Here is a 24,437-nt window from a genome sequence, read left to right on the forward strand (position 1 = left end):
GCCAAAACCTAGAGGTTCTTCTCTAAGCAATTAAATAATCCCAAAGAATAGAGTCCTACCTTCTGGCCCCTGGGACCCCCATCATACTAGTTCAGTGATGGCGAACCTATGACACGCGTGTCAGAGGTGACACGCGAACTCATTTTTTCGGTTGATTTTTCTTTGTTAAATGGCATTTAAATATATAAAATAAATATAAAAAATGTAAGTCTTTGTTTTACTATGGTTGCAAATATCAAGAAATTTCTATATGTGACACGGCACCAGAGTTAAGTTAGGGTTTTTCAAAATGCTGACACACCAAGCTCAAAAGGTTCGCTATCACTGGACTAGTTGGTTCCCAACTCAATACCCCAAAGTGAAGCCTGCCAGTCAAAAAGCTTCCCCAAGAGCAAAGTTTCATACAGCTTTGCACTGTCTCAGTCTTAGCTGTAAAAAGCCAACCAAGGGTCACTGGAGTTGAAAAAAAAAATGAGTTACACTTTTTGGGTAAAAGAACGGGTTATTTCTATCGGCTTCTGGACCATTGCTGAAAATGTTTCAATACGGCAATGCTTACAGCCAGATAAGAATGTGGACTTGAACATGCTTACTTCTGCCCGGCCGGTGTAGCTCAGTGGCTGAGTGTTGTACTGTGAACCAGGTGGTCACAGTTCAACTCCTAGCCAGGGCACATGCCCGGGTTGCGGGCTCCATCCCATGCAGGAGGCAGCCGATCAATGATTCTCTCTCATATTTGTTATTTCTATCTCTCCTTCTCCTGTCATCTCTGAAATCAATAAAAATATATTTAAACAAACAAAAAACATGCTTGCTTCTAATGGAGCTTACATCTCTGGGCAGCTAATCTAATTTAAAGTCCATGTAGGGTCCTAACTGGTTGGCTCAGTGGATGGAGCGTCGGCCTGCGGACTGAAGGGTCCCAGGTTCGATTCCAGTCAAAGGCATGTACCTTGGTTGCAGGCACATCCCCAGTAGGGGTTGAGCAGGAGGCAGCTGATAGACGTTTCTCTCTTATCGATGTTTCTAACTCTCTATCCCTCTCCCTTCCTCTCGGTAAAAAAATCAATAAAATATATTTTAAAGTCCATGTAGGAAGATGGAAAAGCAAGAAGAAATAAAAACCAATTAAATTTCCATTAGAATAAGTAAACATTATTTATTATGGACCAAGTATAAATTATTATTCTATATAAAGATCATTACTAATCAGCAGTGAGCTTTGTAAGATCATCTCTACTGTCCTTTTTATTTATTGAATCCAACAAGGCTGCTCTTATTTTAACATTTTTCTTGAACTAAGTATTAGTAAAAAATATATCTAGTGAAGATAAAATGTAGTTAGATGTTTTCAAAGATTCTGTTCTTGCTCTCTCCCCATCTTATCTCCCCACACCACAGGGATAAAGCTCCTTATATACACTAGTATTACTACTACTTCTCTTGGCAGAACAAAAACACAATACAAGGATACTAGAAATATCTGGTTCTTTTTAATTAGCTATTGATGAAATAATAAAATAAATTTAAGTGGCACCTACTTTAACATTCAAGATAGTTCACTGAAAGATTATCTACAACACAATATGTTAAGCCTAATTGTTAAAATAACACCTCTTTTTTATTTTTTTCTCAAGAAAAGAGAAATAAAGGCATGACCAACAATTTGGGTTCATTTGGACGCTTACAGATTATTTTGTAGGCATACTGGCAGGCACAATGTTGAAAAAACAATGCACTAGATTTAAAAATAATGGTAAGATAAAACAGGAGACCAATTCATTTCAGATTTAATATCTGATATTAAAGAAAATATTCACCAAATATCACAATAGATCTTTTAATGACTATTTTTTAACATTAAGAGTATTGTATTAGCGAACACCTTATCTTTGAACATTTGTTCAATGTATTAAATAATTTATAGAGAGAAATAAGTTTTGTGTTCTGTACAAATTAAAAGACCCATGAATATATCACCCTCCCCCCGCCAAAGCTCGAATTCGCAATGGTCTCAGCAGAAAATAAACAGTTCACAATTTAAACAGAATTCATAGCATTACAAAAGTTTACAGAACTCCTCTCTTATCATTTTTTCTAATAGCAAAGATTACAATGACAGAACTGAAAGATCAGAATGTAAAAATATTTGTGCAAAACTGCATTAATTGTTCTTACCATTTAATAGAGGTAAAACCTATGAACACACAAGGACAATAATAAAGAAAAACTACATTGAAAATCATTCTATTTTGGGTTTCAAACAACATGGATTATACTCTTACTAAACATTAAAGAAAATGTGGCACCATGAGCAGCAGGAGCAACAGATGATTTCGGCAGCTGTGCCAGCCAAGGACGTTGACACTGGAATATGCCGAAGCTTACCTCCACACCAGCCATCCATCTTCAAGCCTGGAAACAACTACAGGGCTGACACCTGACGGCAATGTCTTTATTCTTGAAAGTTGTAGGTCATAATGACATAGTCGAGAAAGTCCTTTCCCCCTCTCAAGGAGTGCTTCTTGTGTCACTGGAAATCCTCAGAAGAGTTGAATCATAGACTCTCTGGACTTCCCTACACCAATCCATTTAACTGAGAGAGGAAAATAAAGTATAAGAATTGTATTAATTCATTTATAATGTTGAATCTGGGATGAAGAGACCCCCCCCCCCCCACACACACACACACACTTTTCTCATTGTCACCATTTAACTTTGCCCTAGGTGCCTTTCATTACCTTTTGTTCCATTCTGGAGCAGATTGTGCCAATTTCTAAACCATTAGCATGTGCAGGTGAGATCCAGCACAGAGTAGTTTGCTTTAACGTTTCCTGTTTTAATGCACAATATTTACAATTCCTCAATTCCTAATCATTAGGATAAAAAATATTGGCCCAAACCAGCAGAGACCTAAAGAACCTTTGATTAAGTTTCTACTAGAAAAGATAAGCCCTTTTGATGAATGGATGATGCTAAGATGATACTGAAGTGTCACAGTACCTTTTATATCTCATAAAAGTAGAATTTTCTGGAAGAGAACACTGTGTTAACTAGCACAGCCTTAGGAATTGCCTACTGTACCAGCCTACGGGCATCTCTAATCATCTGCAGGTCCTGGGCAAATCTTATGAATTTTACAGAAAAATTGTTAAATTCGTTGTTTATATTTCAAACAATGTTGATTCAGGGTGAGTTGACTGAATTTGACAAACTAGCAGGGGCAGGTAGCAATATGGAAAACATAATTCATGTTTGAGATGAAAAATCAGAATAGATTATATGGAGGATACCTCCCACCCACTTCACTTTCTGTCTCTCAGCTCCCCATCAGTACAAATAAAAGGGAAAAAGCAATGTGTTAAAACAAAGACTTCACATAACTAGTCACAGCCATAAACCTGGTTATCCTAATTCCCGGGCCAGCTGACATTTCTTCATTCTTTATTCTTCTCTTACATTTGTTCCAACTAGAGTTCCTATTTTCTGTACCTGTTATTTTCTAATGTTTAGTCAGGAAACGCCTCCAATTCTCAATGGTGGTTTAACCCCAAATGAAAAACCACACACTATTTTGGGGGTAATGCAGACACAAAAGGAGGTTATTTAAGAGGGAGAAGGACACAAGAATCAATGTCATAGGGTGAAAAGCAGACTAACAGAAGACAGGGTCAAAAATGGTGAGAGGAATCTTTTGTCTTCAGGCACATGAAGGATTAAAGAAAGATAATTATATTTACTCTAAAGAATAAAATTGTTTTATTTCTTCCTGGGCATCTATGCAAATCACAAGTGCTCTATGAATAATAATCTTTTATCCTATTTCAAAGGTAGACAGTCAAGTCAAAAGTAGAAAAAGCAAAGACAGTAGTTCGTAAAGTGTTTCTATTTACCTGGAATCTGAAGCTCATCTTCAATAAATCGAACGTAATTTTGTGCGTTAACTGGCAGCTCTTTAAACGTCCTTGCATTTGATATGTCTGTGTTCCATCCTGGAAGAGTCTTATATTGAACTTCAACTTTATTTAAGATCTCTTGGTTTGCTGCAAGTTAAAGAGTAAGTATATTAGTTCATGCTGAACACTGCCTATTGTCCAACAACTTTTTGATATCTCATAGGTTCACAATCTCTTATTAAAATCGCTGAAGCCAGATGAGTTTTGCAATTAGAAGTTTTTCAGAGTTTAGAAAGGAAAAACAGTGCACCTGGGGTAGGGTTTTATAATCAAGCATATTTCTACAGCAACAAAGGATTATGCACTGTAAACAGATGGATTATTAGTTTCAACTTCATGATCTGTGGAATGTCTGCAGGCTCCCAGAGAGAAGGCTAGCCTTGTTCTCATCTGGGAAATCTCTTGCTTCTGTGACTGTGTGCCAAAGCTTAGGTGGAACTTCCTCCATTCGTCTCACCAAACCATTGTCTCTGCATCCCCTAGGAGAGGCTGAAACGGGACTAACGCCAGACCAGTTCGTTTGACCAGAGGTCGTATGGTGGATGCCGAACTCTGTGCAGATTCCCCCTTCAGGACTGACACACGCATCCCCTCAGCTGTGGGAGTATTGCCTGCACACAGCTCCCTGGTCAGGATGTCCCCTGGGATGCCCTCCACCGAAGCGAGCTGCCCGTCTGGAACAGCCCACGTCCCAATGGCTTCCTATGTGAGGATGTCAAGGACCAGGCCACTTACCTTAATTTGGGACTACTCCGAACGGTCATCCATGGGACCAGCTGAGGGTTTTTTATGTAACTACTTTGCAGTTTAACTTCTCCCTCTGCCTAAGCCTGCTTCTCTCTCTTTCTCCCAGACGTTGCTGCTCAGAGCACTTATGAACACACCACCCGCACGCAAATCTCTATATCAAGTCTGTTTCCCATGGAATGCAATGTGTGAGGAAGAAGGCTCTAAAATGGGGTCCTGGAGCTGGAGCGTGGCCAGTTGCTGGCAGGGGGCCCATCAGTGGTGGCAGGCAGAGACGGGTAGTCTCTGGCATGTTGCATTATTAACTTTCATAGGAGGTGACTTGGGATGCCCTGCTGGGGCAGAGTACAGCGCTGGCAGTCCCGGAAGCATTGAGAAATAAGCACATGGGAACAATGGATCAGATGGCTCTCGATGAACGCCAGTCATGAACTGGAGAAAGACGATGAAAGATTCAATCTTTCATCAGCTTCAGGCAAGTGTAAAGGCAGGACCTCGTGGGCAGCAGATTGTATAGAGAATCTCATCTCCTACAGCAGAGGGCAGGAAAGCTGAGGCTCAGGCTCGGGCCTCCGTCACACAGACAGAGTTCCAGAGAAAGGGGAGTTCTCCAACCCAGCAAACCTGCTGCGACAGGCCAGGGCCCTGTTTGGGGGAAAGTGCGACCCTGAGACTGGATGGGACACCGGAGCTGACGCACGGAGAACCCTGAGTCCCTAGACTAGCTGGTGGCCTGCAGAATGGCCTATTACTTCTTGGGCTCCTCACATAACTGCACTAACAAAGCATAAAACCAGGCTAAATAAGGTCCAGATAATCAGCCAGTCATTTAATTGTCGCCTAAAACAAGAAACAATACTCTTCAGAGGAAGATCACAGAATCTGAGTCTCTCAAATATATTCAGACATAGAAACAGTGATTCAGAATCAAGGGAAAGAACAGCCAAGAGAAACGAAACTGTAGATGGCCCAGAGGTCAGACTAATAGACAATGACTTTACACGTTTCTAAGAACTTGCAGCTATCCTCAATTCCCACTGACTGGCCATTAGCAAGTCACAAAACCTACCAGCCCACCAAGCTTCACTGAGCTAGTCAATATTCCTTCATTTGGCATATCCCCAGTCTTATAGGATGGCTAAACAAATTAACAGTTCCTACTTCCGGAAGCTGGAAACATTTCCAGAGCTTCCTGAATAACTGAAGAAATAATTTAACTAAAGGTATGTCTGAAAAAACACATTTCCTCAAGTAGGAAGTCTCCCTACATCCATCCACTTTAGACACAGATTAAACGTTAGAGAAAATCATTTACGTGGCTTGAAGGACAAGGTGGGTTAATGTATTAAGGACCGGCCTATCCTGACAAGCAGGGCTCTTTTCTCCAACCCCACATTTCACAAGGGATGGAGGAATGCCTACATAGATTAAGAAAGGTGAGATTCAGGAACAGCATAGCTGGACTCAGAAATAACATGTTTCTTTCTTCATTCCTATGTTTTATTTTGCTTGCAGCAATCCAGCACCCAAATGCATAGCAACTATGAAGCAAATGCCAATAATAAGTGAATACACTTGCACTGTTCACAAGGGCATAATAACCATGTGGCTATATATCATAAATTATACAGAAAAGCTTTATGAAATTGCTTTAATATATTCACCTAAAAATATTATTTATACACAGCCTAAAAAAAATACCTGGGAAATGAGGTATAATTTCACCATCTAACTTGTAAGCAACTCCAACTTTAATTTCTGTAAACGTGTCCAAAATATCCAATTTGGTAAGTGCCAACCTAATTTTGGAAGAAAAGACAATGTTAAAACAGCAAATTCTTAAAGGCTCTAACATCTAACATGATGAGGGAGTAAAGGAAAATTCATACAAAGCTAAAAAGCTCCACCCAGCCAGCGTGGCTCAGTGGTTGAGCGTCCACCCATGAACCAGAAGGTCAGGGTTTGATTCCCAGACAGGGCACATGCCCGGGTTGCAGGCTCAATCCTCAGTGTGGAAGAAATATGCAAGAGGCAGCCAATCATCATCTATCTCTCTCTTCCTCTCTGAAATTAACAAAAACATATATTTTTTTAAAAAGCTAAAAGCTCCAAAGCAATTTTGAAAACTGATTAGGAATTTGTTTTAAAGCATGATACACATAAAACACAACAAGACAACATACTGATGAATTCTTCTCATAATAAAAAAATGACTTAATCTACTAGCAAGTTACTCTTCTAATAATGAAAATGGATTTTCGCTGATTGACCCACACCCTCTTGTTTAACTTTCTTATGATCAACACATATTTGTGGGCTGGCTGCCTGGGGTACGGAACACATTCTGTGGCTGTGGCACAGCAGAATTCTGTTCCACAGGGGTGACCACAAGATGCATGCATATTCACACCTATGCCAGCAACCCTCATCTCCTCACTCTGGGTACAGTCCCCTCCACCCTTCCAGTCAGATACTGTCAAAGGAGACTGAGGAAAACACGTCAAGGACTCTTCGTGATACATCAACATCCCCCCAAAAATGACTGGAAAACAGAGCTTTAAGGGGAAACTTGTGGAAATTAGATAGAACACTAGGTTTGGGCAGGCAATACTATTATCTGGATGATTAAAAAGAAAAAAAGACACAGAAGGAATAACGTGCCCAAGGTCACACAGCACAATGCACAGATTTGAGGTTTAAATCCAAAAGTCAGACGTCAATCAAGCCCATGGACAACATCACTGTTGTATATATGTCCTCCGCTATGTATATATTCCACCCTTCAACTCCTTATCTATCTATCTACTCACCTACCCACCTGAACTTCCCTCTATACCAGTGATGGCGAACCTTTTGAGCTCGGCGTGTCAGCATTTTGTAAAACCCTAACTTAACTCTGGTGCCGTGTCACATAGAGAAATTTTTTGATATTTGCAACCATAGTAAAACAAAGACTTTATATATATATATATATATATTTAAATATATTTTATTGATTTTTTTATAGAGAGGAAGGGAGAGGGATAGAGAGTTAGAAACATGAGAGAGAAACATTGATCAGCTGCCTCCTGCACACTCCCCACTGGGGATGTGCCTGTAACCAAGGTACATGCCCTTGACTGGAATCGAACCTGGGACCTTTCAGTCCGCAGGCCAACGCTCTATACACTGAGCCAAACCGGTTAGGGCAAGACTTATATTTTTGATATTTATTTTATATATTTAAGTGCCATTTAACAAAGAAAAATCAACCAAAAAAATGAGTTCGAGTGTCACCTCTGACACACGTGTCACAGGTTCGCCATCACTGCTCTATACTCATACGCATGTAAGAGTATTATGATTCCTTCCTTCCAACTTGGACGTCTAGGAAGATCACCTGGGGTTCCTCTCCTTGCTTCCCTTCTCCTATACGTTGGTCCATTTCTAACTTGAACTAAAATTTCAGATGTTAAAGAGAGAATTTTTTGTATTTGGGTACTGCCTCAAGTTTGCATTTCGAAAATTCAACCTGTGGTCGTGAATTATCATATTATTTCCTGAAATAAATGTTTCTAAGAAAACTCACGCAGTAAATCCGTTAATCATATGAGCATATTTAAGCAAAACGAGGTCCAACCAGCCACATCTTCTTTTCCTTCCAGTAGTCACACCGAACTCTCCACCCCTTGTCTGTAATAATTCTCCAACTTCCTAGGGGACAGAAAATAGAACTTTATAATTAGGATACCAATGCTGTCAATCTAGAACAAGTCTACTTAAGGTCATATAACAACAAGTTAGAGTCTCTTTGAGATAAATATCTTCCAGAAAATAACTAAGTTGAAGATAGAATTCTATAGAGATGATGGATTTTATGTGAAGGAGACATTATTTGGAATAGATTCAATTTTGGCTTCATTTTTCACCTTATTTTAAAACCAGTATTTTTTTATGATGTCATATAGATCACTTCCCAAAATTGAGGTTGATATATAAAAGTATAAATGGTGCATATTAAAAACTAAGTTGTTATATTAAAACAAACAAGCCAATTGTCCAAAGAACAACTATAGCTTGATGATTTTCCTGAAAACCATAAGGCAAACTTGCATCTAATAAGTACTTGTTGATATCACAATACTCTTTTGAAGAGAATTAAGGTTGAAAACAGAGATCTAAGTTACACTTCCTACAACCTACTTTTCCCATCTCTGATCTATCTACTCCATAATTTACACTTTTCTGATTAAAGCCATCATGTCCTTACCTCTTACATTTTGACATTATTACAGTTATGTATTTTTTAAATTTTTCCTCTGTCATGTTTGATTCCCAACCCTGTTTGTGTGGCCTGAGGCAAGTGACTTTAGTTCTCCGTGCCTCAGTTTCCTACTGTGCACAGTGGGGAAGGAGCTGTTGTGAGGATCCAAAGAGCTTATAGGTATAAAACACTTACACAGTGTCACCCCCATTCAAGTGTTGGCTATGAGCAGACAATGTCCGGAGGTCACTTTCCTTACCCTTTTCTCCTAATGAGCTTTTGGTGAAAGGCAGTTGTCATTTTTAACAACTTCTTCCGCCTCCACTATCTCAATGCCCTTCATAAACCCGCCTTCCTTCAGCCTTGCAATGACAATGACCTTTAAGTACCCTCTAATAATCCCTCCTTTTTTGCTGCCACTAACGATAAATGTGTGCATACATTTTTTTATAATGTTGCTCTGATCAGTCTTGCAAATTAAGTGAAATGCATGGAAAATAAGAATTCATTAAGGGAAAAACCGTGAATTTTTCTTTCAAAACTTTCAGATTAGATTCCCTGAGAAAGAGGCTTACGTTGTCTTGCTCTGTAGGAAAGGCGCCGATACCAACTCTAGTTGTGTAAGCTTTCACAACCCCATAGACTTCTCCAACATTCTGAGGGGGCATACCCAATCCAGTACAAACACCTCCAACTGTACAGTTTGAAGAGGTTACAAAAGGATAGGTTCCTAAAAACAGAAACAAATATTAAATATACACACATAGATACAAATTATTTTAAAACAGAATTACTATGACGATGCTGCACTGGATTATACTGTAGGTCTCTGACAGACTTGAATCTAATTGTAACCACCCTCCCCAAGCCTCAGTGGTTTGTTCCTGATTCCTTCTGTCTGTGATGAGATAAAAGCGCAGGTGGTCAGAGCTATGCCTGCAGCGCGTACACTCGAGTTGGCTCCGTGATGCATGCGGTTGCTCAGCTCTGTAGGGTAGGTACTCACCTAATGGACTGCTAAATAATGTAATGCCAAAACCCTGGTGTTATCTCCCATGCAGACTTATAATCGATGTACTTGAACACTCTCCTGTTAGTTTAAAACAAATTTATTTTACTCCCTTTATTAAATAGGGTACAGCAGCAACCTGCAGTGACAACAGTATGCTAAAAACTGCATGGTATTTTAGCATTTTCCTACCTTTTGATGTCTATTCCAGGAATAATCCCAGAAATGACAAGAGTAAGCTAAGAGTGGTGTACCCCCACCCAAGATCCTCTTCATACTTAAAAATTATTCACTATGCTAATTAGACAGTCTGTTTTCTTTCCAGATTGGCTAGGCATATATATTAGGGTATCAAAAATGCCAATCTAATGCCCGGCTGGCATGGCTCAGTGGTTGAGTGTTCACCTATGAACCAGGAAGTCATGGTTCGATTCCTGGTGAGGGCATATGCCCGGGTTTCGGGCTCAACCTGGTGTGCAGGTGTGCAGGAGGCAGCCAATCAATGATTCTCTCTCATCATTGATATCTTTCTCTTTCTCTCTTCCTCTCTGAAAATACATATCCACTACATAGAAATGCACTTTCTTTAACTGGTTTACTTGGAGTTAAAAGCCAATGAAAGGTCAGTAAGAGCTGAGAACAATCAGACTTATCCTGAGTGACCATGTTTAGAAGGAAAGGCCAACAAACTAATGGGGCAATAGTTTGAAGATGGTAAGTGTTAACTTTCTGAATATAGAGAAAATGTTCTAAATCCACTCAGAACCCCATACTCAGGGAGTTGATTAAGCAGACTTCATAGACTTTAGAATTTAATAACACTGTATATTAGTCCCCGATATTGTTTTTAAAGCCTGAATTAAAGACAGAGACCCTTCCAAAGCATTCACCTGGTCATCTCACAGTCCTACGGAAGTGAGGTCTGGAATTGAACCATGAACCAAATAATAAAATCACCATTTACAGAATTTCAAACCTACTGACCCAATTAATTTGATTTTTTTAATAAATAACAAAACAATCTATGTATTGTATTTTCCACAATAATCCTTAAAAAAAAAGATGAGTATAAGATGACAAACTTCCACTACTCCTGAATATGTATACAAGCTAACAGCCTTGTTTAAAACCCCTTCATGCTAACATGAATTATTTATATCTTAAGCACTTTAGGGCTCCGTCTAGCTCCCCCTAAGTCTTATCTCACTTACCAAAATCGATATCTAGAAGTGCTGCATTTGCACCTTCTACCAAGATTTTCTTCGGTGGTCCATGCAGGGCCTCATACAGAAAATACACTCCGTCTCTCACCATTGGTTTAATTCTTTCCATATAACCCTATACACAAAGACAAAAAACAATTTCAATGTATGCTAGTAAGTTTACAATATAACCAATAGGAGTAAAAATTCCTGGACTTGACGACAGTGGAAACTGACAAATGCCAAGTAGAAAGGGGAAGGTGATGGTGTCCACCGTACTGCAGCACTGGGGTTACCAATGGTCTCCCATGCTGATTCCAAGAACCAGGAAAGAGATACTAGCTCAACAACAGCAGAGATACAATGACATTCAAAGGTTAACCTCACTGCAAATAAGGTGACAGCCTTGCAAGTAGCCAAGTACTCGCACTTCATAAACCAGCTTTCAAGAAAATGAAAAGAACTGAGTGTATTACAATTTTATATTTTGTGAAATATTTAATAATTTATGAGCCATGTAACCCTGAGTTTTAAAACTTGCATCTCAAAATGTGATTCTCAAAATGTGGTGAGGGCCACCAGTGACATGCCAAGCATGCAAACATGAATAATTGATTGCCAATGTTCTTCTTCCATTAGATTCCATTACAGGAAAATACCTCAGTGGCATTACTAGTAGACAACATCCAGTACTATTTTACACGTGAGCATTATAAAACTTTCTCAAAACATATTGAAGTTTTAATAATACTGCTTAATTTTAAAATTCCATTAAAAATATAGTATAAACAAGAGTTGCCCCACTGCCTAAACCTAGTTTCAATGATGTTTAAATATTTCGCCAGACTAGTATGGAGATTCCAACTTCTATTCATGAATTCACCAAAGTGTGCTCTACCCACTGATGAAACCATGGTCCCCTCTTGGCTCTAGTCTCCAATCTCACGCTTATTCCTATTTTAGTTCTTTTTTTGTGCCTAAAATGACCAACCCACCATCACATCCTTTGTTCCTTAAAGACCCGGTTCAACATCTCTTACCTATTAAGAACCTTCTTACCCAATTCTGTTCATTATTATTCATCTATTTTTCATTCACATGGAACGTGTATAAAATAGAATTGAAAAGCCATAGCCACACTTTAGTACATGAATATTTCCAAGTTGCTAATATACATTTAAAACAATTGTTGCATGGCAGAATGAAAAGAAAATGGCAATCTATTCTAAGCAACCACCAATACTCTGAAAAACAATTCAGATTGTCCTTGGAGGTCTTATATTTTTTAGGACTTTAGTAAGGGGAGAGACCTAAGGTCTGCAACCGTTTTAGAATGGCACATGAGGTTGGCAAGCTTCTATTCAGTACTGAAATGGATATTTATACTTACTTATAGAAGAGAAGGAATAACAATCAGATACACGGGAAGCAACTTGAAATCCACCAAAAATTGTGGAGGAATGGAGAGGGGAGCGGATAGGAGACTTGACTACTGGCTAATTCAGGCACCACGGACAACTAATAGCTGCCAACTGGGCCTAATCTTCGGCCAATGACCGTATTTGTCTCTGAAGAGATTGTCCTGTCCGTATCACTTCTAACTGAGCTGGTTAGCTTTCAGAGCTGTCGCACTTGTCCCTTTGTTCATTAGCCTCCACACTGCTATGAGTGATTTTATATAATATAAATCTACTCTCTATTCAGCACAAAATTACTCAGTAGTTTTGCATTCTCTCCAGAATAAAAGCTTATCTCCCGTGTACGTCCTTGGCCAGAGCCACATAAGACCAATATAAGACCCACGAGCTGGTCCCTACTTGTCTAACTTTATTTTCAGGTCATTTACTCCTGTTCCCTGCCCCCCACTCACTATTTCGTTTCGTGTCATATGAGGTTATTCAAACACACCATTCCTTTTAGGCAGGCATGCTCGTAGATTTAAAGAGGGCAAACACTTTGCTTTCCCAGTTCTTATCTATAATACTTCACACATACCTGTGTGGCACTTATCATACTATAAACTATTTTATATATAACTTCTAAGTCTCCATATAGTTTTCGTCCTTATACTTCCAGTTCCTAACACAAAGCCTGAATGAGTGAAAGCTCTAGATGCCAATTTGGCAAACAAGTTTTTAAAAGGACATTAAAAAGGTCAGAAAGCATTACCTTGAGTTTTTGTAATTCACCTTCGATGTCTATTTCCAAAGTGGGGTATATAGATTTGTACTGGTTTGCTAGAACTTTGAACCTGAGAAATACAGAAAAATCAAGACATCAGCTCTCTTTCAAATATTCTGAGTAATATCATTTTATTAAAATGGTTTCTGTCAATGAGTGATCTAACAAATTAACCCCCAAAATGAAGTTACATTCTGAAAAATAAAGTCTAATAAAGGAGATCAGTCATATGAATAAGTGACACACTCAAAATATTTTTTACTCAAGTTTAGGTATATGTAGGGGGAAAATAACTGAAATCTGTAACTATAAGACTTATATCTGAATTATAATACTGTGCATAAAACAAAAGGGATGGCCAGTCAGTGTGGATGAGTGGTTGAGCATTGACCTATGAACCAGGAGGTCAAGGATCAATTCCTGGTCAGGGCACATGCCCAGGTTGTAGGTTCAATCCCCAGTGGGGGGCATGCAGGAGGCAGCCAATCAATGTTTCTCTCTCATCACTGATGTTTCTATCTTTCTCTCCCTCTCTGAAATCAATAAAAATATATTTTAAAAGTAAATAAATAAATAAAATAAAACAAAAGGGATGGTCTACATCAGTGATGGCGAACCTATGGCACACGTGTCAGAGGTGACACGCGAACTCATTTTTTTGGTTGATTTTTCTTTGTTAAATGGCATTTAAATATATAAAATAAATATCAAAAATATAAGTCTTTGTTTTACTATGGTTGCAAATATCAAAAAATTCCTATATGTGACACGGCACCAGAGTTACGTTAGGGTTTTTCAAAATGCTGACATGCCGAGTTCAAAAGGTCCGCCATCACTGGTCTACATGATGCTTTTAAAAGAGATGGAGGCAGACATTACCCATCAGCCTCTACTATCCCCAGTGGAGGTGCACTGACAGTGGGGACAAACCACTGACTGGAAATGGATAGAATCCATGATGCCTTTGATGTCACCGGTCATTAAATGCAACCAACTAACCCCCCATCACGGAGTCACCATCTGGCTTTCCTTAAACATAATTGTGGTTTTGTCTTCTTGGGAGTGCTGCTATGATATCATCATGTTACTTGTCATAAAGTTAATCTGGCATTAAGGACCAATTAAAATGCAATAAAAATAACTTTAATATTCTAAATAAAACAAACATGCCAACCACTATTCAAGGAGAATACTGATTTTACTAGTCTGCAATCTGAGTTTTAGAAATTCCAAAATTCCATTTGCTCTTTCCATTGTGAAACACAAGTTGGTTACCTCTCAGAGAAGCCATCGAAATCGGAAACCAGATCGCACATCCTGAGTCCACTCCGAGCAGCTTTGGAAGAATAAACTGGGCCGATGCCCTTTTTTGTGGTACCCAAACTTAAAAACAAACCAAAACAAGCGTTAAGTTAGACAAGATGCCATTCTTGTGGCCAGACAGGCTGCTTTCTGTTTATGCTGTTTCCTGTAAGTTTCTTTTCACAACCCTATTGATTTTCTCTGAAATCTAAACTAGCTATTTTAATACTTACTTTTCTTCAACCTACATTTGTATTATATAAAAGCTTATAGGGAACCTGCAGTTGGCCTAGAACGTAAGCATAAGGGTGTGGATATGCTTCACCTGCAGCAAAAACAAAAAACAAAGAAAAAAACCCCATACTTCTTTCCTGCTTGTTCTTGTCTCTGCTGTTCCTGTATGCCATCAGCTGCTTGATGAAAATCAAACACTGCAGGGAAACAAAGCGAAAGCAGTTTTGTTGAAACAAAGATGATACAGGGAAGCATACCATGTTGTATTTTAAATGACCGAAGCTATAAATGCCTTCAGTCGGACTTCAGTATGAGAAATTACGTACATTTTACGAAGCAGCAATAATGGTGGGAGTAAAGGTTCCAATGCCAACTGGTATGTTAATATAAAAATAGGTCTGATCGACCATTCCTATTTATTGCAATCTATAGGATTTTAAAAATGAAGAGGGTAATTTTGGAACATCTACCCAACAATTCTATGAAGCTCAGTTTACTAAGATATCTTCTTCAAGTTCTGGACTCCAGAAATCTAGGGATTATTTTGGCATCTCCCTCTCCCTCACTAGTCCTAATCCTCCCTCATCTTTCACCAAAACTGTGACCTCCTAGTGAGTGTGCCTACTTCCTCTTGGACACCTCTAATTCATAATTTTTATGTAGCCAAAGCCAGCTTTCCAGGACACAAATATGTCACCATTTCTTTGCCTTAAAAAGTCAATGGCTTTCTATTGCTGAAAAAATGATATATCTGATAAAGGATTAACATTAAAATATATAAAGAATAAAAATTTTTAAAAAGCAAATAAAAGAAACAAAATACATAAAGAACTCCTACAGCTCAACAGCAGAAAAATAAACAATCTGATGAAAACTGGGCAGAAGACCTGAACAGGCATTTCTCCAAAGAAGACATACAAGTGGCCAACAGACATATGAAAAGATGTTTACATCACCAATCATCAGGAAAATGCAAATCAGGCCACATGAGCTATCGCCTCACACCTGTTAGTATGACTATCATCAAAAAGACAACAAATACCAAGTGCTGGTGAGGATGTGGAGATAAGGGGACCTGCCCAGCTGGAGGAGTGTAAATGGGTGCAGCCACTATTGAAAACAGTACAAAGGTTCCTCAAAAAACTAAACACAGAACTACCATATGACCCGGCAATTCCACTTGTGGGCATTTATCTGAAAAAAAATAAAAAATGCTAATCCAAAATGATATATGCATCCTTATGTTCATTGCAGCATTATTTACAACAGCCAAGATAGAGAAGCAACCTAGGTGCCTATCAACACATGAATGGATAAAGAAGATGGGGTATATGTGTACAATGGAATATTACTCAGCCATAAAAAAGAATAAAATCTTACCAACTACAACAACATGAATGGACCTAGAGTGTATTATTCTAAGTGAAATAAGTCAGGCAAAGAAAGACAAAAATCATATGACTGCATTTATATGTGGAATCCGAAGGTCAAAACAAGCAAGGAAGCAAAACAAAACAGAAAGAAGCTCATATACAGAGACCAAACTGATGGTTGCCAGAGAAATTAGGTGAAAAGGTAAAGGAGATTAGGAAGTGCAAATTTCCAGTTATAAAAGTAAGTCACAGGGATGTACTGTATTGAGAATACCGTCAACAATATTGTAATAACTGTACGGTGACAGAGGGTTATTAGATTTGTCATGGTGATCACTTCATAAGTTATAAAGATGCTGAATCACTATGTGTACACCTGAACCAATATAATATTGTATGCCAGCTATACTTTAATAAAAAAATTTACAAAACAAAACAAAAAAATAAAGTGTGCAATTTATTTATTATTTTTAATATATTTTTATTGATTTCAGAGAGGAAGGAAGAGGGAGAAGGAGAGAGAGATAGAAACATCAATGAGGAGAGAGAATCATTGATGGCTGCTTCCTGCACGCCTCACACTGGGATCGAGCACACAACCCGGGCACGTGCCCTGACTGGGAATTGAGCCATCACCTCCTGGTTCCTAAGTCAACGTTCAACCACTAAGCCACAGCAGACAGGCTAAAATAACACATTTTAAAGCATACATATACAGGGTGGGGCAAACATAGGTTTACAGTTGTGAGTAAATGAAACAGTTTATTCTTGTATTATCATCAATTATTGTATTATTTTTCCATACGGACAACTGTAAACCTACATTTGCCCCACCCTGTATTATTACACATACTATTACTAACATCTAACTTTCCTCCTCTACCAGAAAACTTTTCCTTTAAGGACATAAATTTATAAAAAAAGAAAAAACCATTACTAAAGAAATATAATAAAAATATAACATTAATTCGCATCTAAACCACACTACTTTCCAATTATTCTGGTCCTTTGGTCCGTTTGCACCACTATTTTCTTTGTTATTTCTAGTCTAAAGTAGTTAAGTAACTTGCTGAGCCACTTGCTATACCCAAGGATGCAAACTGTCATGTGACACACCCAGAACACCTGTAACGAGGAAGAAAGGCGGAGAATCCAGGCAGGGACACAAGTCACTCTTAACACAGTGTGACATCACTAGCATGCTTATATGTCCACCCATGGCCAAACTATCCGGTTATATACGTTAAGGCTATAATTTACTCCAAGGGCACACACGAGGAATCATCCTATTGTGCAATCCTACATTGTGGCGCTTAGGTTAAGATACTGAATTCCACGCGGCAGCTGCCAGAGGACCATGAGAAAATTCTGAAGATAAGCAGTGGCTTCCATCTTCTAACATAGAACCTCACTTATCCACAGGACAGAGGCAATGAACACAGAAAGCTACATGTAAAAACCATGAAGCAGAAAGAAGTTAACGAGGATGTAACAGAATATTCATGGTATCAGAATACGTACAAGGTAATAATTAGTGAGCGTAAGCAGATAAAAATAGTATAAAAGCAGTGAACAAAAACACATTTTTCATTACCTAAGAGACTGTCAATATAAAAAAATATTAATAACACTACATTGCTTTCTATATTAAAGCATAGTGATGATATATGGAAATATAAAACAAAATTACTAAGATAAGCTAATAACCAAAAGAATATGTTTTATATAGGTGACAGCTGAGACCAGAAGCTTACAATAGCCAACAAAAATGACAGATTTACAGCTTCACTGCTTCCGCCCAAAAGGGTTTTAATTTGCTTTCTTGGCTGTACCTTAAGAACTTCGATGGGGCTGCCTCTTAATGAAGGTCAATGTCAAAACTAGAGCAGCAACTGCCCCAGGAGAACTACATATTTAGGTAGAATTTAAGAATTCGATCACTCATATAAGTTTCTTACATGGCTTATAGTTCTTCTTTCTCTTTCCTGGGTATTGTCTCTTAATTGTGTCACCGTTAATAAACAATTCTATCACTTCAGCAATAGGATGATAGGGAAACAAATCTCAAATTTATTGGTGGTGGCTGAATTAATTTTAGAATCCAGTTTGCTCTAAGTAATAGAAGAGAAGGCTAGTCTGAATAAAGGCTGAATCATTTAAAAAGCAGCATTATTACATTTGCGACACAAAGAGTCACTTGATTTGCCAGATGGTAGACCTACTTTTACATGAGTAAAATGTGTGGAAATAAATGCTCTCTGTATTTTGATATGCCTTATTTTTTAGCAGAATTAGAGAGTCTCATGAAATATTGCTTATGCTCTTCATTTGACTAGCTAATTCTTCCTTCAGAAGTGGGTAAATTTTAGCCTAGCCCTTATAAAAAAACAAAAAAGAAGAAAAAATTCATAAGAATTTATGTATTTGGAACCCAATTATTGCAATCCACCCAACTGAAGACAAAGTTGGTTACAGAATGCTTTGGTGTGATAAGTTTCTGGGAAAACGATAGTTAAAAATAAATGTATTATGCTTACGTCCTCCTTACCAATATGCGCTCTGTCAGATATGATAAGCCTTTTTTCCCAGCCTTCCAGACCTAGAAGGAAGGGAGAAAATACATTTAATGGAACATTTTGTATAATAATTCTTTCATCTTACTTTCTTTAGAAACAGTGTTTAAAAGTGTTTTTCACTGAAGTAATCACTTTCGTAGTTTTTCTTCTGCATAGGAAACATGTTTAACGAGAATTTTCTCACCTGTCATTCATTACATATACAAACTCATTCACACATTCTTTCTAAATGTTTTGCTCATAGAAGCTCCAAACACAGCCAGCTCTATCCACATAAAACACTGCTAGGAACCCAAATAGCAAATGGTAAAAAAAAATGACATTTTTGTAGGAGTTGGGGGCAAGAGGAGTTAGTTGTAGAGCGGGGGGAGAATTGAGTAAAGGGAGTTGCTAATTTTGGGGATGGCACCCTTTCCCAAGACAATTATAAAAAAATGTGATTAAACAACATAATAAAATGTTCTCACTAATTCCTTCAAAGTATTACCAATTACTCTACTTAGTACACCGAACTGTAAATATATATCTCCCCATTTAACAGTGAATGCCTGAGAGCAGGGGCCATGAGGTTTCATAACATGGGCCAGTCATCTAATAAATGTTCAAAAAAATTGTTGAATGAGTAGGTAAATAAATGTTTTTTAATATTTTTATTTCAGAGAGGAAGGAAGAGGGAGAGATAGAAACATTAAGATGAGAGAGAACCACCCTAACCGGTTTGGCTCAGTGGATAGAGCGTCGGCCTGTGGACTCAAGGGTCCCAGGTTCGATTCCGGTCAAAGGCATGTACCTTGGTTGCCGGCACATCCCCAGTGGGGAGTGTGCAGGAGGCGGCTGATCGATGTTTCTCTCTCATCGATGATTCTAGCTCTCTATCCCTCTCCCTTCCTCTCTGTAAAAAAATCAATAAAATATATTAAAAAAAAAAAAAAAAAGATGAGAGAGAACCATTGATAGATTGCCTCCTACATGCCCCGCACGCCCCGCACTGGGGATCGAGCCTACAACCCAGGCTTGTGCCCTGACCAGGAATCAAACTGTGACCTTCTGGTTCATAGTGACACTCAACCACTGAGCCACATTGGCTGGGCAATAAATATATTTTTTAAAGACAGTACACCTTTGTAGGCTATATATGTTTTAAGAATAAGCTACCATACTCCATTTTCAAAACTCATGTTAGATATTAAAAATTGTTCATTTTGATAATATCTAAGGATTTATTTTCAAATTATTCCTTATAGATTAGAGAGAAGGGCTTCTCGATAATGTGCTATAAGCCAGAATAGGAAACCTTCCCCTCTACAGCTGGTTTTGACATGAAAACATGCACTCTGAAGTTAGCTTAAGGAGTATTATAAAACATATATTACAAAGAAACTCAGAGCAGTGGATTCAGCTGGATTAGACAGGCCAGTGGGAGAAGAAAGTAGGGCGAAGCTTTCAGAGGACGGAGGAAAGCAGAGCACAGCAGGGGAACCTCAGGCTGACCAATGAAAGAGCTGGCCCCAATACAGAGGCCAGAACCGCAGGGAGGGCAACAGAGACGGGGATCTGTGAAGCCAGACTGAGTTGTCTGAAACACTGGAGGACAGATTGCTACTTTTAAAGCTGAACAATGAACTTGAACGATGTAATAGAACTGGGTATTTCAAATTCAAGCTAAGCTAAAGAGAAACTCACTAATGATTTCCCCCAATTGTATATTATGTGCATTGCCAAGTTCCTCAAACCCTAGAAGGTGGCCAAGCTGACTTCCAAAAATCCCAAAGGGATTAGGAAAGGCAGGAAATCAAGATGTTTTTAAGGAGATGGACGGATTCATAGCACAGAGAAGCATTTCTCTCATTTGGAAGGGGGGACCTCACAATCATCCTTTATCCCTGGGTTGTGGCAACCAAGGAGCTAAAGTCTAGGAAACAAGACTGGCAGTGTGCACAGTGGCCTCGGTGGCTCCCTCACTGCCCTATGCTCATTTTTGGTTTGGGCAGAAGGATATGCTAACCTGAGTATAAACGACAAGATGAACTCATAGAGTTTTGCCAATAAGATACAGTAAGTAATTTTAGCTCCCTAAGGATAAAGTTTAATTTGTAAAATAACCAAGACTTACACAATGACCTTATTATGTTTGTCATTTGTTTAAACATGGATTAGAATTGATAAAATTTAACGACAGAGATTAAACAACTTGTCCTCAATAACCTGCAACTTTAAAGTATAAGATAAAAATGTTAAGTGCCTGGCTTAGCCAGGATGGCTCAGCGGTTGAGCATTGACCTATGAACCAGGATATCATGGTTCAATTCCTGGTCAGGCCATATGCCCAGGTTGCAGGCTCAAGCCCCAGAGTGGGGTGTGCAAGAGGAAGCCAAGCAGTGGTTCTCTCTCATCGCAGATGTTTCTACCTCTCCTCTCTCTCTCTACCTTCCTCTCTGAAATCAATAAAAATATACTTTAAAAAAATAAAAATAAAAATAAATAAATGTTAAGTGGCTGGCATGAGATCCAAATAAAACTTTACCAATAATAATAATAATAATAATAACTGGTTACCAAGCAAAGCAGACTCATTCTTTCATACCTTTTCCTTTTTTAACATTTTTTTCTGCTTCCTCAAATAATCCCGGTAGATGAATTACCACACCATTTCCTAAAGGAAAATAAACAAATTAATTCCAACCTTAAACATCTATACTTTATTAATATAGACATACATAATGATATTAAAATATAGACATCTACAATTACCCTTTATCTAGAACATAGGAGATTGAGGTACTTGAATTTACAGGACATTCTGATTTACCAAAGTGATATCACAGAAAGGATTCCAAGTTTTAGACAGTAGTATAATGTAAATAAACAAAAGAACATAAACACAGAATTAAAAAACACTAAAATTACACCCAATATAATTTAAAATTTCTTTGAAACAAAGTAAAACTGTTATTTTGGAAAAAAAAACAAAAACTACTTATGTAGCTTTATGCAAATTAAACCAGATCACAGTAGACTCTCTAGATCAATGTCTTTCAAACTGGGAATCACACTATTACTGTTAATAAAATCAATTTAGTGGGTTGTAATTAGCATTTTAAAAAATAAGAAACTAGAATAGAACATATCAGATTGCACTATATGTTCTAAGGGCTCAGAATCAATTTATAAAACATAGACTTGTTTGCCTTATTGTGTCATGTTTGAAAAACTGATCTGATGACCTAATAGTTCTTTATAGAATTAAGATTACCAATGAATACAGTTAAATGCAAAGCAATCATTCCAGAAAGTATTAGTGCTAAAAGATCTAAAAGGAATTGTAAAATAGCCAAAGTTAGGTATATTCCAGAAGGTACCAAGGTCAAGATTAATCATTTGATTAGTGAAGGATGAAATCAGTTTGATAATGAAAAATGAACACTATTAGGAATTAGGGGGGAAAATTCTCAAGGGATTCATTCTATACTTACCAATGAATGCAGTAACATTTGGATTAATTATTCCACTGGGTAAAAGATGAAAATCATACTCCACGGAATCTACAACAACTGTGTGGCCGGCATTATTTCCTCCCTGAAACATATGATGGGAAATTGAACCCGACAATAAATATGACAAGTAATATATCTCCTTCCAAAGGAAATTAATGATTTCCTGTTAAAATGTCACTATCACTTAAGGAAACCCAAGCATTTGTCACAAATACTAATTCTTTGGAGGATTTATAATAGTTTCGCTCTCCTCTCTCCATTCCTCACTCCTGAAAACTGGAGAATTCAGGTTTCTGGAAGATGGGAAGACATGCCCTCTAAAAGGACCAAAAGAAAAAGTGAAAAGACCACAGGGGACAATTCGTTTTTATTGTTTTGGGCACTCTCTATGTAGGACACGTAGTAATCTAATTAATTATCCATGGTATTCCAAAATAAAAATCCCTAAAATAGAAAAGAGTAATCCATCCAGTTATCCTAACTTGATGTAAATATTCATATAACTCCCATGGTCCTAAGAGTGTCAAGCAACTTCGTGACCTGACACTTGTATTCTTACATGGACGTATCAACTAGCAAATCTCCAAGTAACTACCTCAAATATTGGCTATCCTGAGACTCAAACTTTTAAATTTATAAATCAGTCTTGTGAGTTTGGTTAGTAACAGATCCCTGGGATCTACTCATCTCTGGACAACGTAATACACTGGGTCAAAGGTCAAAGACCCTCTACAGCTGGGAATCATACTGCCGACCCAGGGTGAAACTTCCCCTCTGTGAAGCTCAAGCCTAAACAGACGATTAAAGCACAATTTGAAGTTAAATGATAAAAATTAGGCACAAAGCAGACAATAGTAAGTGACCAGATAAATTTTCTAATTTCTAAGTTTAAAAAGAATGGGAGAAAACACAAATCAATTAATTATAGCTTTAAACTTCTATACAATTTTTTTTTAATTTTAAAGTAAACCACATACTAGGAATATATTTGCAACAAAAAGTTTGACATTTTCATGGGACATTTTTAAAAATACCTATCAAAAAAGTACCTCCGGAGAATGACTAGTCTAACTTGACAGTTTTTGCCAAAATGCATGTTATTTACATTTTACTAAATCATTACCAATCATGAATTCAGAAAAATGGTCCTTCAAAAAATAGCAAAAACCTATTTATACTGTTTTGTACTGTACAAAGCAAAGAATCTCTGTTTGAAGGCTTTTGTGCGTCATGTATGTTTAAAAATAAACAAATGACTTGACAGTGGTGACCTATAGTCTACAAGATGACAGGTGGGTGGCAAAACACAGGAAGACAGAAGCAGGAGTCTTAAGCAATACCTCCCTCACTGGATACCACCAAGGGCGCAGGTGAATACTTCTTACTATTTATTTTTAACAGGAAATATCTGCATAAGGTACAAAGGCACAGAGATGCGCAGTATTCCACCCCGACCCTGCCCTGGTTCCCTGGACAAGGCAACCAGGTACCACAGGTTTTGTGTCCTCCCAGAGGTAATTTTGCATATACAGTGGGGCCTTGACTTACAAGTTTAATTCGTCCGGAGACTGAGCTCGTTAAGGAGCTCGTTAACTCAAATTACTCTATCAACTCAATGCAAAAAATCGGCTGAGACACAGCTGGTATCTCAAAAAACTCGTTAGTCGGGACACTCATAAGTCAAGGCCCCACTGTACAAACATATGTATATACTAGAGGCCAGGTACACAAAATGCGTGCACGGGTAGGGTCCCTACGCCTGGCTGGCAATCAAGACCAATCAGGTTCCCCGTCTCCCTGCCTCCTCCTTCCCTCGCTCCCTCAGCACCCCACTGCTGCCACTGGTCACCCGCCATGTTCTGTGCCGCCCCCTGGTGGTCAGCGCACGTCACAGTGAGCTATTGAATTCCCATTCTCCTGGTCAAACTCCCAAGGGAAGGAACACTTTGCATATTAGCCTTTTATATATATAGATAGAAGAAGATTGTTTTATTCCATGTTTACAAATGTGAGCAAACTATATACACCTGGGCGGCTTGCTTTTTTTTAGAGCAATCTTAGAGCTAATTCCATAACTTTGCAAACAGAACTGTCTCATTCTTTTAACAGCTACACTGTAC

At 38.2% G+C, this 24,437-nt stretch overlaps 1 protein-coding gene across 2 annotated transcripts in view; it reads right to left on the minus strand.

Annotated features, from left to right (window-relative positions):
• Positions 1–1,471: 1,471 nt before the first annotated feature.
• ADSS2 (adenylosuccinate synthase 2) overlaps positions 1,472–24,437 on the minus strand; it is a 33,561-nt gene continuing 10,595 nt past the window's right edge. Inside the window, exons 2-13 of one of the 2 annotated variants that reach the window (XM_036354736.1) lie at positions 22,297–22,399; positions 21,408–21,476; positions 18,796–18,846; positions 15,005–15,071; positions 14,614–14,721; positions 13,327–13,408; positions 11,167–11,293; positions 9,522–9,676; positions 8,272–8,396; positions 6,405–6,502; positions 3,894–4,043; positions 1,472–2,596 (exon numbers count right to left, since the gene is read on the minus strand). In XM_036354736.1, the coding sequence (XP_036210629.1) occupies positions 2,544–2,596; positions 3,894–4,043; positions 6,405–6,502; positions 8,272–8,396; positions 9,522–9,676; positions 11,167–11,293; positions 13,327–13,408; positions 14,614–14,721; positions 15,005–15,071; positions 18,796–18,846; positions 21,408–21,476; positions 22,297–22,399 (1,188 nt within the window). In that variant the 3' untranslated portion in view covers positions 1,472–2,543. Of the gene's footprint in view, positions 2,597–3,893; positions 4,044–6,404; positions 6,503–8,271; positions 8,397–9,521; positions 9,677–11,166; positions 11,294–13,326; positions 13,409–14,613; positions 14,722–15,004; positions 15,072–18,784; positions 18,847–21,407; positions 21,477–22,296; positions 22,400–24,437 lie in introns of those variants that run through there. The other variant, XM_036354738.1, reaches the window with a different exon arrangement.

This window comes from Myotis myotis, unplaced genomic scaffold (assembly GCF_014108235.1).
Source record: "Myotis myotis isolate mMyoMyo1 unplaced genomic scaffold, mMyoMyo1.p scaffold_m19_p_21, whole genome shotgun sequence".
In the NCBI taxonomy this organism is placed as follows: domain Eukaryota; kingdom Metazoa; phylum Chordata; class Mammalia; order Chiroptera; family Vespertilionidae; genus Myotis; species Myotis myotis.